We start from the raw sequence: 16091 nt of genomic DNA, 5'->3' as shown, positions 1-16091 counted from the left end.
CAAACATCAATAAAATAAACACAGATTGTATTTCATTAGAAAAATCATTAATATAATTCCATTATCGAATGTGATAAAAATAAAACGTGTACAGATTATTATAAAAATTATTATTTTTTTCTTTTGAAAAATCATGAATAAAAAATCAAGTGTCAAAAATCGAAAAATATGTTCAGATTTTTTATTTTTATTAAAAAGGTCATTAGCATGAATCACACTTAAGGACTTAGGGTAAAGGAACATGATTAAAGTGGCAGTCCAGGGTTTATATTCTGCCTTCTGCCTCCTGATTAACGGCCTTCCTTTTGGTTTGAACTGAGTTTATAAGTTCTTGTCGTTGATGATATCTGCAGACTTTGGTTATCAGGTCCATTGTCCCTCAGCTGATATCCCAGTGAAGCAAAATGAGCTCAAGTTGTCTGCAGGTCTGAACTCTGCTGGAAATCAGGGTCACAGTTGACTGTTGGAGATAGTGAAGATTCCATGATTTACTAAAAATTCATATTCGACTCTTATTTTACTTCATTTAATTACTCAGATGTCCGAAATCAATCTTCTAGAAGTCTTTTAGGTTGTTAATAATCAGAACATTAACTTTTATTTAAAAAACATGTTTTTTTTTTTTTTAAACACTCACAATTGCATTAAAAAACCCATAAAAGATGAACTACAAATATAACGAGGGACCATTGAACTTTAGGAGATTCAGAGGACCAGCAGGTTTTCCTTTTTCCAGGTCAGAGTTCATTTAAGGAGCTACCAAACCCAGATAAGCAGATGTTGTGACGATTTTCAGGCTTTCGGTTTCAAAATTACTGTGTTAAAAGAACACCAAACCAAATGGAGTCAAACTTCTCTGCATTCCCTGCTCTGTTGAACCTAATACATATTTTTCCATCCACCCAAGATTGTTTACTTCTGACACTCCATTATAGCTGCCAAAATCAAGCTTTAACCAAACTAAGCATCTTCTTCACTAGTGTTCTCCTCATGCCTTCATATTTTCAGAACAATTTTTTTTTTATGTTTCAGAAAAATCAAAGATAGGGATTTAGAAATACAAGCGAGAAAAAAAGCAATACTTTCTTAACTTTTTCCTTTCAGACGAAACACAGCTGGAGCTGATGCTGACCACCACCCGGGGCCGGGCGACTGTGGCAGGTCTGGACTCCAGTCAGGAATATTCCCTCCAGGTCTTTGTTCTCAATGGAACGATGGAGAAACTTCTCGCAAAGAGACGTTTTACCAGTAAGACACAGCATTTCTGTTTCATCTGCACTCCATCACTTTTACTCTAACAGAGTACGTCACAGAGCTGTATGGTGGCACAGTGGTTGGTGCTTTTGCCTCATAGCGAGAAGGCTTTGGTTCAAAACTTAGCTGGGACCTCTCTGTGTGAAGTTCTTCTTGTGCATGTGTGGGTTTATTCTGTTTTTTCACAGTCCAAAGAGATGGTTCATCGGTTATTTTATTTTCTCTAACTTTTTCCAAGGTGCAATCGTGAGTGTGAATGGTCTGGCGACCTTCACTTAACAGTAGCTGGGCTAGGTTCTGGTAGCCTCTTGACCCCGAAAGAGATAGACCAGGTTGGATGCATGGAAGTCTAAGTCACATTAACCCCATTCAGGGTAATGGGTGTTTAGTGTTTTAATTATGATTATGAAGTTTTTAACCAAAATCCCACAACCAAATGTCTTAAAAAGCTATTTTTCATGTTGATCTAAAGCTTCCATCAGAAAAATATCCTCTGGGGGACGTGGCTTTTGGAGCTGAGCGGAGCTGATCTGTCCCGGACCCCCCCCACCGCCTGATTATGGTGGCTCCGTGTCTTGCTAGCATAAATCATCCCCCACAAAAATGTCTTGTAGTTTCATTTTGAGCTGGTTGTCAGCTCCGACGAGGAAGTTGAGAGCTTCAGGGACCGAACTTTCACCGATCCTTTCCAACTGCGGTCAAATGAGCCGCCGTTCACATTTCCGTGGTCACATCAAGAAGCTCCGTGGAGTCTGGTGGAGATTTTCCAGCGTTCTCAGTCCTGCTACCGTAAGTATTGGATGAAACTCACACCAAAAATCCAGTGATGCTGATTTGACCACAGAAATGTGAACGGCGGCTCATTTGACTGCAGTCAATGTGAAGATACCATCTTCTCTTCTCCAGAACCTGAACTAGACACAGTAGCAGAGCGGGGCGAGGGTGTTTGCACATGTGCAGTAGAGCAATTGTGACAAATTAATTACTCATGAATTCAAACATAGATTTTCTGAGACAGTTTGATTGACAGCAATTTAAAAGGAGAAATACTCGGAAATGCAAAAATGAAATCATTTCTTACTACTTGTTCTCTTTCATGAGAAAAAAGCCACACACCCATGTTAAAAAATCAAGAAACATCATTTTCATCGGAGGGGGAGTTTAATCGAAAAATGTGCATGGATATCTTTGGTCTCTTGGCTCCCCAAGCGGTCTACGACCTTGATATTTGGTGCAGGCAGCCTGCATCCACCCGTAAGTCAGTGCTGGATAAGACTTAAACTCAGCAAGCACATGGTAACATGCACGCACAGAGCATACTGGAATACTTCTACTGTTCAATTAGAGGTTGAAGTGGATCGTCTTTGAAGCCACTGCTTATACTTACACAAGTAAAGTGAGTTCTAAGCTGTAAATCTGTGGTGCAGTCCTAGAAAAACAGCCTCAATAATGACTTTCTGCCCTTAGTACGTGACTTTTTACAATACAGGCAGCTAACAGGTTGAAGAAAGCTTGCATTTAGTTTACAAGTGACGTTTTTGCTGGAAAAGAATCAACAAAATCCTTTTTTTGTTTCCTTCACTGGTGACATTGAATCTTATCCCTGCACTGCTGTGATTTATTTCCTGCTGAAGTGTGAAACCCTTTCCTTTTTCACACGTTACCGTCTGATTCTTTCCTTCCCGGAGCTCAAACGAGATGTCAGATATGAGGATTCAGCCTGCGGTTACTTGCAAACCATGTCGGTGATTTTAGGTTAGTGTGTCGAGCTAAACGAGTCCAGGCAGGCCGGAGAAACACCTCGACTTGGAAATACATAACACTGGCTGTCATGCTGGAATTATGGCAGTCTGGGAATTCCTTTCTGATGCGTCTTTTGTGTTTGTTTTAACCTCCTCGAGCTTTTTTAACTTAAGATCATCTTATTGTGCTTGTCCCACAAAACTTAACGTTCCCTGTATATTTCTATTTTATTCTTGGAGCTTGACAAATGTGCATTTGCTTCACTGCTGTGGTGACACTTCAACAGATAAAATAGCAAATCTGCACATAGTGTTCTGAAAGTGTTTTTTTCTCCCTTTTATTGATGGTTTTACTATCTTTTTGTCATTAAAATGATGCAGGTAATCAAGCAAATGCTAATTTTGCAAGAAGAAAAAAATGAGTTTGTTTAAAATGCTTTTTTTAAGGGAAAAAAGAAGAAGACCTGAAAAAAGTAATTTCGCTTCTAACCTAAAGGCTGCTAGTTGGACCTTTACTACTGAATAAGTGTCAAACCTGTGGAGGATTTTAGTTTTTGTACAAAATGATTTAAGTCAAACATGTGGAAGAGTTTTTCATCAAAACTATTTTCAGGATTTCACCAACATTTACCAAAGTTCCCTGTTGTGGTATAAATTATTGTCATTTTCTAAGGAAACAGATAAATATGGATATTTAAAAAACCTAAAAAAAGAAGCAAAGTGTTATGGACTTAAGAACTGGAATAACAACACAGTTTTTTATGGATTTAGTTTAATCCCTGAAATCTGTATTTTTGGACGAGCAGAACATTTGGATTTGGTTTATTTTAAGAAATCAAACAATGAAATACTAAAAAAGACAAAAAATATGCATTTTCATTTCTTAACCGATTTTTATAAAATATGGCTTTAATTAAAACTTGGAAAATTATTGATCTTGTGGTATATTTAAATATTTATTATCTATAAAAATAAATCTGTAAATAGTGCAAGAATTGCACCCTCTACTGCTACAGGTAATGCATTGCTGTCAAATTAACAACTTCTAAATATCTATGATTTTCGCCTCTGTGCTAAAATCTGTATAACTGAGCTTGTTAATGCTTGTCACCCAAACCCAGAAAAGAGGGAGATTGATGATGTGGCATGCCTCATAAATGACTGACAAAGTTTAGTAACTTCTCTATTAAAAACACCTCAAAGTGCTTTAAAATAAACTAACAACAAAAAAAAAAAACTCAGCTTTTACCACATTTTCAAATGAAACTAGAACTTTTGTTTTTGGATTACATGCATAGAAAATACATTCAATTGCATTCAAAATTTACCTTTAAATAAACGATTTGATAGTACTTTGAGAATAAGGCTCCAGCTGGCATCTTAGCTGATACAAGAAACATTTTTTCAACTTTCAAAACACATTGATAATAGCTGTAAATGGTGTAGCAGGTTAAAGTTTTGGGCCACAGCTCCTTCCCAACAACTGCTCTCTGCTTTGTTTATGTAACTGAGCAGAAAGTTGACTCTGCATTTTCTAGCTGGGCTTTCTCCAGTCTGTGCGCCCAAGAAAGAAGCTCAAAACTGGCGGCAGGTATTTAGAAAAATATGTACAAACTCACTTTCACTTTCTTAAAAAAAAAAAGTGCGACTGACAACAACATTTGAGCCTCTTAAAGTAGCTGCGTTTTACTTTGCTAGCACAGCAATGTGCATCTTGGCTGCACATTTTACGTGTTGCCAACAAGAGTTTACATCAGTTTTTGTGCTGGTTGCACATAAATATGTGCAAATAACATCAGTCATGGTTTAAAACATCAAACAATAAAAACATGCACTGAAGAACCAAACTAGCATGCTACTCACGAGTCGCTAGCACCCACTTTAGCGTATAGTTCACGGTTCTTAGCCCGATTTCTCTCTATTAAAATGCAATTACTGTCCTGTGATGATTCCCTCCATTGGATTATTTTGTTGTGGAGTTTTTTGAAGTTGCAAAACATTGCATCCCTTTTTGTGGTTCTTTGCATACTTGTTCGGACCTCCTCCGTTCATCACTCGAGAAAGCTAAATGCACAGTAATGCCAATCGTCTGTCATGCCGTATGTCATGTGATTTCCAATCCAATAATATGTATCAATGACCAAAGCTGATGTATTCGATTCAATTCAAAGTTTATTTATAAATCACTTTTCATGCAACAGGAACACATAGTGTCTTACATGTTTACAACAATTAGAATAATAAACCACACAGAATCCTCTCAACCCTGCCGACCCCTCACAACAAAAATAGTTCCAAAATGACCAGAAAAAAAAAACGTTAATAGAAACAGGAACCGCCATGGGAATGTGAGGAAGTGATATTTTAGGGAACTGTCCACCAGAGACCGACCCCATCGTGATCACAGAGGACGTCACCATGGGATACCGCCTGATCAAGGCCAGCAGCCAGACCCGGAATATCCCACTGCAAACCCCCTGTTCCACCACAACAGGGATCTCTCTGAGGATAAAACTGCAGATAAAACATATGAAAAGAGAAAATACAGAAAAAGGAAAAGCATATAAATATTGAGCCAAATAAGGGTCATAAAGATTGGAAACTCAAATAAAACGACTTGAAAATTTCAACATTAAATATAAGTGTTGAGCTGAAAAAAATTAAAACATCTGAAACGTTCTTTTCAGCTTCAAATTTTTTTCGGTGTCAAAACTTTTTTTCAATTTCAATTCTTCTCTTTCAGTTTCGAATCTGAAATTGTCAGGTTTGAAACTTTTGGCCCAATTCTGGTGATTCCTGGTAAAAATCATACAAGACCTGCATGATCCCGCTGTGACTAACTAAAAATAGGAAGCTGGAAATAAATAAGTTTACATTAGAATTGCTGAAACTTTCAGACACTTTAATTTTTTTTATCTTAACACCAATATTTCAACTTTAAAAAATTCAAGTTGTTATATCTGGGTTCCAGATCTTTATTGCCTCAATTTGGCTCCACATTTAATCAAATAAATAAAAAAACAAGTAGACCTTAATGGAAAGAAATATCAAATAAATATATTTCTACATTTTTGCTAAAAAAGGATGGTATGAGCCATCCTTTAAACATTAACAGTCTCAGGGTCCGTAAGGGCTCATACTTTAACATTTTATCAGATAGATATGATGGCTATGGAAACATTTATAAACCAGTAAAGTAACTTGACATAATTAAATTGGCACTAAACGGCCATGCAAGCCCAAAGAGATTTGGCAAAGTGCAAACAGGGCAAGGTAGGGGGTTTGGGAGGACACGGCGGGCAGCAGTAAACAGCCAATAAAAATGTAACTTTAGACCATCACATTGTTGACGTAAGCTTAGGTGCTCACATTTCTCCGATTCTCTTCCAGTGGAGCACTTGCGGGAGGATAAGGTGATCCGGAGCGGCATCCCCAAAGAGAAGAGGAAGTTGCTGCCGGGCGGATCCGGTTCTGGAGACCTGGAGGAGGCAACAGACGGTCCGCCTGATCTGCCAACAGTTCTGTACTCTTACCCCATAACAATCGCTACCACGACAACTGCCGCCAACGCAGGTGTTTCCCACCGATGTAAAACAGCCTGTTTGAAAACACTGTAGTTGCTGAGTACGGGATCAAAACTTTCAAAATAAAGATGCGTTGGAAATTAGATCAATTAAAAGAAGGTTGTTTGGGCATCTTTGTTAGATGTTCTATTTTTTGTTGTGCATAAATTTCCAGTTAGCTGTCGTGTTTTTGAGAGGAAAAAAGCTGATCTGTAAGAATATAACAACTTTTTTATCAATTGGGAAGAACCAAGTTAATACAAAATAACATTTATATTGTAATTCTGAGACCCCAACCTCATTTGCATGATCCAAACTTTCCGTATAAAAGTTTTACCCCGTGTAGTTTACCATCCTTCCACTAGGGGCAGTAGAAGGCTTTTCCTACTCATTTCATAATGGTTGCTTCCATGAAATCTTAAAACAATTTTGGTGGGAAAAAAATGGTCCTAATTTTCTAACTTTATGGTGAGAATAACTTATCTACTGTTCTACTGATCTACTGAATTGAAAGAATGTAAAAATCGTTGATAATTAATTGTTTATAATACAGTTTCCTCATGTTAAAAATGTGTGGATCAATTTTGAAAATATGATATCTTTGTTCCAATCAGTGATTTCAATATTTTCACATCTTAAATTAATATTGTTGTGGGCAAAAACTCACATAAATACCATCTATATCTTATAAAAAAAATGCTTTTTCTGATTTCTTCAAAGGATTTAAAAAAACATCTTAATTCTGCAAAATTTAAATTTTCTGGCAATTCTTTGATAGACTTTAGCAGGTTAAGTTACAGGACGCTTTTTTTCTTACTAAGTTGTTGAGAGTTTGAGCTAAAATTTTAAAAAGTGTTGAATTTTTGTATCTATATTTTCTAAATGCTGACAAACTAATTAGGCGTCATTCATTTTAGTTAGAAACACACACCCCGAAAAGACGTTTCTCTTTGTTCTCTTTCAGTCAGAAAAAGAAAAAAGGATGTAACTGTGTTTGTGTTAAACAGGACCCTGCAGCCCCTCCTGGTATAATCACGTTTAAACATCATATTAAAAAGAATCAAAACTACACTGTAATAAGAGCTCTGGGAGTTGACAATAAAAGCAGGTGAATGGTGGGCTTTTCTCTGCTGAGCCAAAAGAACAAAAATAAAATCTTTTAAAAAATAAACTAAAACTTTTCCTGGTCACATTTTCCTTTGATAATTTCCTGTCTTTATCAGTAATAATTAGTCTGCTTAACAATCTTTGCTTATCTTACTGTTTCCCACCCATTACTTCAGATCCAGCAACTCCAGAAACCACCCTCAGGATCCTGGATGAGGCCCCGGGGAGGGCCCCTAAAGAGAAAAGGAAGAAGAAGAAGGAAAAAGAGCGTGATGAATCCAACATGGAGAATAATGAAGAGCACAGGAAAGAAGACGGAAAACTGAACCAGGACAAACCCAAAAAGTCTCAATTTCCAACCCAGTCAGTTACAGGTAAAATCTGAACCCTTCTATGTGTATATATATAAAAAAGACCAAAACATAAGCTTCTGTCTCTGCTTTAGACTATAATGATGATTTAAATAGATGGAAATGCAGCAGTTCTGATAAAGGAAGGTCAGCATAGGTTTTATTAGCTTTGGAGGGCACTGGCATGTCTTTGGAGTGAAGAAACAGAAGGTTCTAAGTGTTGGTTTGCGATGTGATGACAGTGTTTGAACAAGAGGAAGGACAGTTAAGGCGTAATGACAGGCCGTCCCGTTCTGCTGCAGGGCTCGTGTGCCTTCGCTCAGCTTCACACTCCAGGGAGCCACGCCGACCTTTTCCTGTCTGCACACGGTCCCAGTGCTTCTTCTGTTTACTGAACAAAGAAAATAGAGATTACAAGCAGCGCTCGGTCCCTGACCTCGTCTTTGTTGCTCACTCACTATTTATTAGTGGAGCTCAGGTTGATATTTCACAGAAATCGTGCATTTTTTAGCAAAACCACCAAATTTGGCATGGATCTCCTCTTTCAGAAAAACATTTTGGCCATGAGAAAAATACTAAATGGCGGCCATTTGTAAAGATGGCGACCATACACTCAATTGTTACAAAAACATTCATTGTCTATTTGCTCAAGTCGCAAAAGAATAAGCTGAACACTATTATTTGTCCATCATTTATTTATTTTTATATATATATATATAGGAGAAATGAGAAATCTAATTATTTTATTTTGGGATGGGGACCGACATGAATTTTCCACAATAACAAGCACCGGTTTTGTCTAAAAACTGCGGAAACTCCGCGGTTTCCCACGAAAGTCCCGCCCACCGACGTCGTGGGAGGTGAGCAGTTCAGAATGGACAGACACGCCTCCAACTGTGAGCAGATTCCTGTCGAGCCGCCTTGAAATCCAGCTTCACAAACACAATAAAAAATGTATGGGAAACAAATAAAAAGCTGGAAAAAAACAGAATTCCTGGAAAGAAGAAGAGAGAAATAATTTTTGGGCTGCCTGGTGTGACTTTAGCCGGGATTTTTTTTTTTTTTGTATTTTCATTCAAAAACATGTTGATTCGTTTGTTGACAAATTTTTGTCTTGTTTTTATAAAATTTCCCCTAAAACCTTCACTCTATGTAGTAATAACTGCTTGTTAAACATTTTTGGGGTGTCCGAAGCAAAATGAATCCCATTTTTCCAGATGGAATTTTCAGTTTTTGCATAATTTTATGTCTAGTGTGTGAATATAACATAATGTCAAATAGGTCTGGTAGTCCTGATTAAAGTTATATCAAATAAGCAAGTATGTAGTCTTTCAAACTGAAAATACAGAAGTCAATTCAAAAGTAGACAAAAGCAGAGTTTAAAAATAGACGTTTTAAATGTGCAATTCTGCGTGTGATTTCATATTGTGATTATTTGCTGATAATAAGTGGCCAGAAAATACTGTAACTAGAAAAGATAATTTGTGGTGATAAATTGCGTTTGATTTTTTCCAGATTTGCAATTAATTCGGTAAATTTTCATTAATCAATTCCCAGTCTTGATATATATTTATATATATAAAAGTCTTGGATTTTCTTGTGGCTAAAGTGCTTTTTTTTCTTAAAGAGCAAATCCTAAGGTACATCAATACCAAATTTGGTTCTTGTAGCACAAGATGCATAATTATTTGAATAACCAGCTCTACCATATTTGTATACACCACTATTCTGATAAATTGCTATACAATGTACTAGGATGTATACTCTTTGAATCTGATGGTGACTTAGTTTTGGTTATTTATATATGTGATGTGTCTATGTTGATTGAAATATGTTGTAACTGACCATGCTTGACACAATTAAGAAACTTAAAGTTAAAGTTGAGTAATGCATTTTACTAAATGAGACCTCACAGATAAGACATATCCATGTAAATAGATTATTTATCTAATCTCAATGAACCACATTTAATCATGTTTGGTGGAAAACGTATTCACAATATTCCAGCCTATCAAAGTGTTATTTGCAATCACAGTGAGCAGTTCTCACCATATTTTTGGTGTTTTTTTAGATTATGCAGTCTGTATTTTTAAAAAATATCCTGTAAAATATTTAGATTAGTTTTATTTGTAAAGTTTTGATTCTTTTCCAAGGCTTTTCCAATGTATATAATTTTATGTAAATATTAACATTTCAGACTTTTGTTTTTGTTTATTACATACGGAAAGCTTCAGTGTCCCTAAATCTAAATAGTCTATTCCTGCTCACTTCCTGTGTCTTATTTTGAAGGTTCGTCTCCAAGGAAACCTTTTAAGTGCAGCAGCGAAGCAGCTGCAGACATCGTGCTGTTGGTGGATGGCTCCTGGAGTATCGGACGCACCAACTTCAGGCGGGTCAGAGACTTCCTGGAGGCCTTGATGACACCGTTCCGTATTGGACCAGATCACATTCAGATTAGTGAGGAGCAGCCATCACTCTCATTCCAGCTGATTCTCACATTCCTTACAGAAGCACACACTGCTTTGTTCGTTTGTCACAAATCAAAGACAGTCTTTTTTATTTTACTAAGTGCTCTCTAACCCCAAGTTTCTCTGAAACCTCCTAAAAACCTGCTGCACGCAGATGGTGGTCAGTAAGGAGCCAGTAATCACACCTTACTAAGACTAGAGTGTGGTATTAGGGCATTGTATGACAGCATCACCGGTACGTTATAAGTGCGTGCAACTTCCATTAGTCTTACGAATACTTCGCGATACACTTATCACACCCATGACAATGGTATGTTCCATTTTCATGAACTAAGGGTGGCCGCAGGGGACTGCAAAAAGCCACTCCTGTCTATGAACCTCCACGTACCCAAAAAACTTTCTGTGCACGACCTACTGTGAGCTATTGTTTATGAGCTGTAAGGGTTGTATGGCTGCATGTGACTAAGGCCTTAGTTTTCTCAGTCTGTTCAGAAGAGTCCACTCCACTTGTCCCTTGTCCCTTGTCACTTGGTTACATTTAGGGACACTTAAATTGTCATCACCTGCAACTGGTCATTGTATTTTTGCCCCCTATGCGATTGAGTTTGACACCCCTGGCCTAATCTATCTCTTAGCTAACTTGCAAGTTTCCCCACCTGTTGTTGCCCGGAATATACCATTGCTGCAGAGGAATGGAGGAGGATGAACCATTTTCATATGATCAGTTTCATGCTTTATCAGTGATTTTGTTTTTTGTTTTTTTTTTACATAAACTATTATTTGGAGCTGAACGCTTTTATCAAGCGTTCAGCTCGGGGCCCCTGGAGCGCTGGGGGCCCCAGGGGATCGCCTACCTTTGTTGTAATGGCAAGTGCATCCCTGTGGTCATTCCATGCACTAGATTCAGAGGAGCTCATTAAAGTTCAAAGCATCTTTATCTCAACCGGAACTCATCAGTTTAACCAAAGGAAGGGTTTCAAATCCCTTTGGTGAAATGGAGCATTAAGGGACAGGATCACAAATAGTATGTCATGAGGTGGTCTGGATCTCCTTGCTGAAATTAGTCCAGACTCTATTACAAGTAACCCAAATCATTGTTTCAGGCTTGACTCAGTACAGTGGGGACCCCCGGACAGAGTGGAACCTTGGCACCTTCTCCAACAAAGAGCAGCTGCTGGAAGGAGTACGAAACTTCAGGTACAAAGGCGGGAACACGTTTACAGGTAGGAACACTTGGAGTGTTTCCTCAGCTCCGTTCGGCCTGGTTTGTGTGTGCGTAACCGGACGGTCGCCTCCCAGGACAGGCGCTGCTTCACGTCATGGAGAAGAACTTGAGGGCCGAGGCAGGCGCAAGAACGGACACGCCCATTTTTTTGGTCTTGTTGACTGATGGTAAATCTCAGGATGACGCCATCACTGCGGCGGACCGGCTGAAGAGAGCAGGCGTGGAGATCATCGCTGTAGGTGGGAAGCAGCAGTTTGACTCTTTTGTTGAGTCTCCAGAGTCAGTTCGATCCGTCTTACTGCTTTCACGTGGTTCAGGTGTGAAGAACGCAGACGAAGCTGAGTTGAGACAGATGGCGTCGGAGCCGGTGGATCTGAACGTCTACAATGTCAACGACTTCCCTCTGCTCAGCAAGCTGGTGTCACGGCTGGTTCACATCCTGTGTTCGAGGATCGAGGACCGTGGCGTTAAAAAACGTACGACACACACCTGTAGAGCTCCGTCTGCATGGCTGGGCGACAGCAGGAGGAATATTTTCATTTTACCATTTCCTGTGAAGGAGCAGAGCCACGGGCGACGGTGGACCCGGCTCTCCTGTTCCCCAGCCCGGCAGATCTACGCTTCTCTCAGCTTGGATCCAGAGAAGTGAAGCTACACTGGACCAACCCTGCTAAACCAGTCCAGCAGTACAGAGTGGTGTACCACAGCACCGAGGGTCCGAGTCCCCAAGAGGTTAGACGCACACTCTCTTTTGAGAACTTCAAAACACGTTTCCCTAGAAGTCATAACACAGCGGCTGAAAATGGTCCTAGATTCAAGGAAAACCAAGATTATTTTTGTCATTCAAAAAGCAATTGAAACAATGTGGAGCCAAATTAGAGCCAAAACATTTGAAACCTAAGTAAAAAAAAACTTGAAAAATTCAAGCTGAAATAATGATGTTAAGCTAAAAAAGTTAAAGTGTCTGAAACTTTCTGTAATTCAAACTTTTTTTTTCAGCTTCACATTTTCTGTTTTTTAGTTTCAAAGCTTAAATTTTTGTTTAAAATTTTGTATTCATTTTCAACTATTTTTTTTTTGTTTGAAATCTGAAAATTTCAGTTTTGAAACTTTTGGTCTGTTCTGGTTCATGGGGGCCAGGCTAACACAAAGGAACAATCAAAATCGTTGAGGGTGGTAACCTCAGTCCTGGTGCATTTACTGAACCTGGGAACTTGGATAATTACAGTCTGTACTATGGCAACAGGCGAAATGGGTCATAAATCGCAGGGAAGAATGGCGTATTGGCCATTCAAAATGCCGCCTTTTTTTTCTCCATAAAACAGTGGCTTCTAAAATATCACGTGTAATCAAATGTGACCAGGAACATTTTATTATTTAACAACGATTTTTAAATATTGGTTTAATTACTTACTGTATTTTTATTTGTGTTTTGTTTAGGTGGTCCTGCCTGGTTCTGAGTCCACGGTACTACTGGACGGGCTCTCGGCTCAGACACTCTACCACTTGTCCATCTTCCCCGTGTACGCAAACAATGTCGGTTTGGCGCTCAGAGGAACCGTCACAACGTGTGGGTGAAGCTGGCCTCCTACATCGTAATGGAAGCCATGTTTTTGTCAATAAAGTTATGGGTTTTTTTCCATTTGACAACAGATGAATATTTTTCTCATTTTATTTAAGTTTTTTTTTCTTATTCATATTCCTTCAAGCACCTACTAGGGAAGTAAATAGGGAAAACTAGAAAGGAAACTTGAAAATTAGAAGCATGAACACAGTTTAGACTGGGAAACTGGGAATTAAATGAAGCTACAAAGGAAAGGCACATTTGCAATGTGAATGAACATGACAGCCTCCTGAAACAAACTGTGCGTGTTTGTAAACCTCATGAAGACAGGGTGAGAACATCCTCGATAAACCAACCTCCTCTCATTTCTGTTCTCTCCTTGCTTTGTCCCTCGTCTCACTTAGTGCCCCTGGCCATGCCGGCAGACTTGGCGGTGACGCCTTCTTCATACAGTTCGTTAGGGGTGAGCTGGAGTCCGGCCGCCGGCGCCACTCAGTACATGATCCTGTACTCAGCACTCAGCGATGGAGAACCTGACGACGCCAAGGAGGTCATTTACTGTTGAGCCTAGAAAAATTACAAAACTATGATTTTTAAAAATTAGTTTTGAAAGTCGATTTCATCCTATTAAAACGTGTAAAGATGTCCCTGCAGAAAAGGTTTGACTAGAAATCCCTGCAGCTTTTGGTTGAACTGTTTTGTGGGGGGGTTGTGTTTGTGCAGGAGAAGTTCAGTGCTGATCAGACGGTTGTGGAGCTGAAAGGGTTACTGCCAGCAACCGATTACTCCGTCACCCTCTACGCCCTGTATGATGAAGACCCCAGCGATCCTGTCACGTCTGTTGCCTCCACACGTGAGAAACTTTACAAAAACCTCTTTTCTGTTTCCTTTTACTATGAAATAGCGCAGATTGAATTAGCAATAATAAATTTGACTAAAGGAAACACAACAATTCCAAAAAAACTCACATTTGTCAAAAAAAGTTTTTGCACTTGAAAGAGATGGTTTTTGAGACAAATCAAAATTGAAATATCACGCAAAACTGCAATGGAACACTTATATCATATGAAATGAGTCACATGACCAACAACCGGATACGCAAGAGGTCCCACAGCAACACAGCTCATCAGAAGTTGAGCGTGTGATACTCCATTGTTGTTATTGTCCACAGCTCCTCTGTAAAATCACCAACTACCATTTATAGAAATCCAAAATTCTTCTGTAGTCGCTCCCACCCAGCTCACAGCTCTATGGCCTGAAAGACGTCTCCCCTGATGGACGATAATGAGGGCTGGTTCTGTGGCACACATGTGAATGTAACTGCTGTAAATCAAAGTAATAATATAATAAATATGATTTCATGGAAACAGTGAAGTTGTTGAATTGTTTTTTTTTTTTTACATTTCTAGAATTTTTATAAAGTTTTGCACATTTGTGGAGTGGAAACGCAGCTAGTGTTAATTTGTGTTTGCATTTTTGTGTGTGAATTCTAAAATTGAGCATTTTAAAACTAAATTTCTCACATTTTATCTGTAATATGCTTTTTTTGCATTTTTTTACAGCATATTGTAATCAAGAAGTTTTGAGAATTATTGGTTTATCATTAGTTAGCCCAACTCTTCTTAACACTTTTACTCTTTATTTAGCTTTTTTAGCATTTTAAGCAATAAAAATAGAAAAAGAGAAAAAAAACAAGAACAACTGATTAAAAAATTAAGGAAAATAAAAACACAAAAATGTATATATGTACTTGCACATTCCATTAATACCAAAATAGGTACTATTAAACAAAAATTGACACATTTGCACTTATATAACCTGTAAACAATTTTGGATGTTTTAATTTGTTCTTGTTTAGGTTTTTGTTTCATGCTGTCTTTTATTTTATAAATCAATTTGTGATTTTAATTAGCAAAAATCCTCTTTGTAATCAAAATTATTGATACTAAAGTTAGAATATAAAATAGCTTTTAGGATAATTACTTAAACATTGTCATGATTAAAACCAGCAGATTTAATGTCCTTTCTCCTTTAAAGGTATGTGAGTTCTACAAATAAACATTCTTTATTTCCTGTCCACACAGTCCCACTTCCAGCTCCGCTGAGTATCCAGTTCCCGCTGGTCACCCACAGCGAGCTGAGGGTCAGCTGGGTGCCCGGCGCTCTGGGTGTTCCGGGTCACAGGATCACCTACAGCACTAACCACGGCAGCGACGTCAAACGGGTAACTCCATCAGAACGCTGACTTTGAAATGCAAGATTACATCTGTGATCATAACAGCAGATGAACCAAAACCAAACTTTTAATAAAGAATTGTAATATTTTATGACTAAAAGTTAGTTTTAAAAACAAAAAATATATATTTTGTCTTGTTTTAGCAAACAATTTAACATGCAGCATTTATTGATTATTTTTAGTTTATACTTAGTTTAGTAGTTTAGTTCTAAACTGGTTTAAAGAGTTCTTTTAAGAAAAACTAAGAAGATATGGCACATGTCGAATTTCAAAGATCAATTCCTCCATCATTGATCTTAAATAAAAAAATAAAAGCATAAGTTGTAAAAGAGCAAAATAAAACAGTAACAACTGATGAACTCTACCCTTATTCTATACATTATTTCTCACAAATTTTGTTATCTGCACATCAAGTATTTACCTTTTGTTGTCACAACCAAAAAGATGAATATTTTGTTAAATTACTTACAAATATAAGAATTTTCTTTGTATTCGTCTGTCTGATTTATTGTATTTTAAACAATAAATGAGTTATTGAGTATAATTTTTGAAGTATCTTTTTGATCTGGAAGAGACGACTCC

The 16091-nt window shown here is 37.9% G+C and overlaps 1 protein-coding gene across 5 annotated transcripts in view; it reads left to right on the top strand.

Annotated features, from left to right (window-relative positions):
* The window catches only part of LOC112159283 (collagen alpha-1(XX) chain), a 43298-nt gene that overhangs the window by 10240 nt on the left and 16967 nt on the right, over nt 1–16091 (top strand). For 3 of the 5 annotated variants that reach the window (XM_024293272.2, XM_024293271.2, XM_024293273.2), the window contains 12 exons: nt 1105–1248; nt 6387–6569; nt 7843–8040; nt 10306–10473; nt 11588–11707; nt 11784–11948; nt 12027–12185; nt 12269–12441; nt 13150–13279; nt 13678–13823; nt 13997–14126; nt 15358–15497. In XM_024293272.2, coding sequence (XP_024149040.2) covers nt 1105–1248; nt 6387–6569; nt 7843–8040; nt 10306–10473; nt 11588–11707; nt 11784–11948; nt 12027–12185; nt 12269–12441; nt 13150–13279; nt 13678–13823; nt 13997–14126; nt 15358–15497 — 1856 coding nt within the window. The remainder of the gene's footprint in view (nt 1–1104; nt 1249–6386; nt 6570–7842; nt 8041–10305; nt 10474–11587; nt 11708–11783; nt 11949–12026; nt 12186–12268; nt 12442–13149; nt 13280–13677; nt 13824–13996; nt 14127–15357; nt 15498–16091) is intronic. The other 2 variants (XM_024293274.2, XM_036212970.1) reach the window with 2 other exon arrangements.

This window comes from Oryzias melastigma, linkage group LG7 (assembly GCF_002922805.2).
Source record: "Oryzias melastigma strain HK-1 linkage group LG7, ASM292280v2, whole genome shotgun sequence".
NCBI lineage: Eukaryota > Metazoa > Chordata > Actinopteri > Beloniformes > Adrianichthyidae > Oryzias > Oryzias melastigma.
The sequence above is the reverse complement of the archived record's forward strand: the minus strand, read 5'-3'. Positions and strand labels throughout refer to the sequence as shown.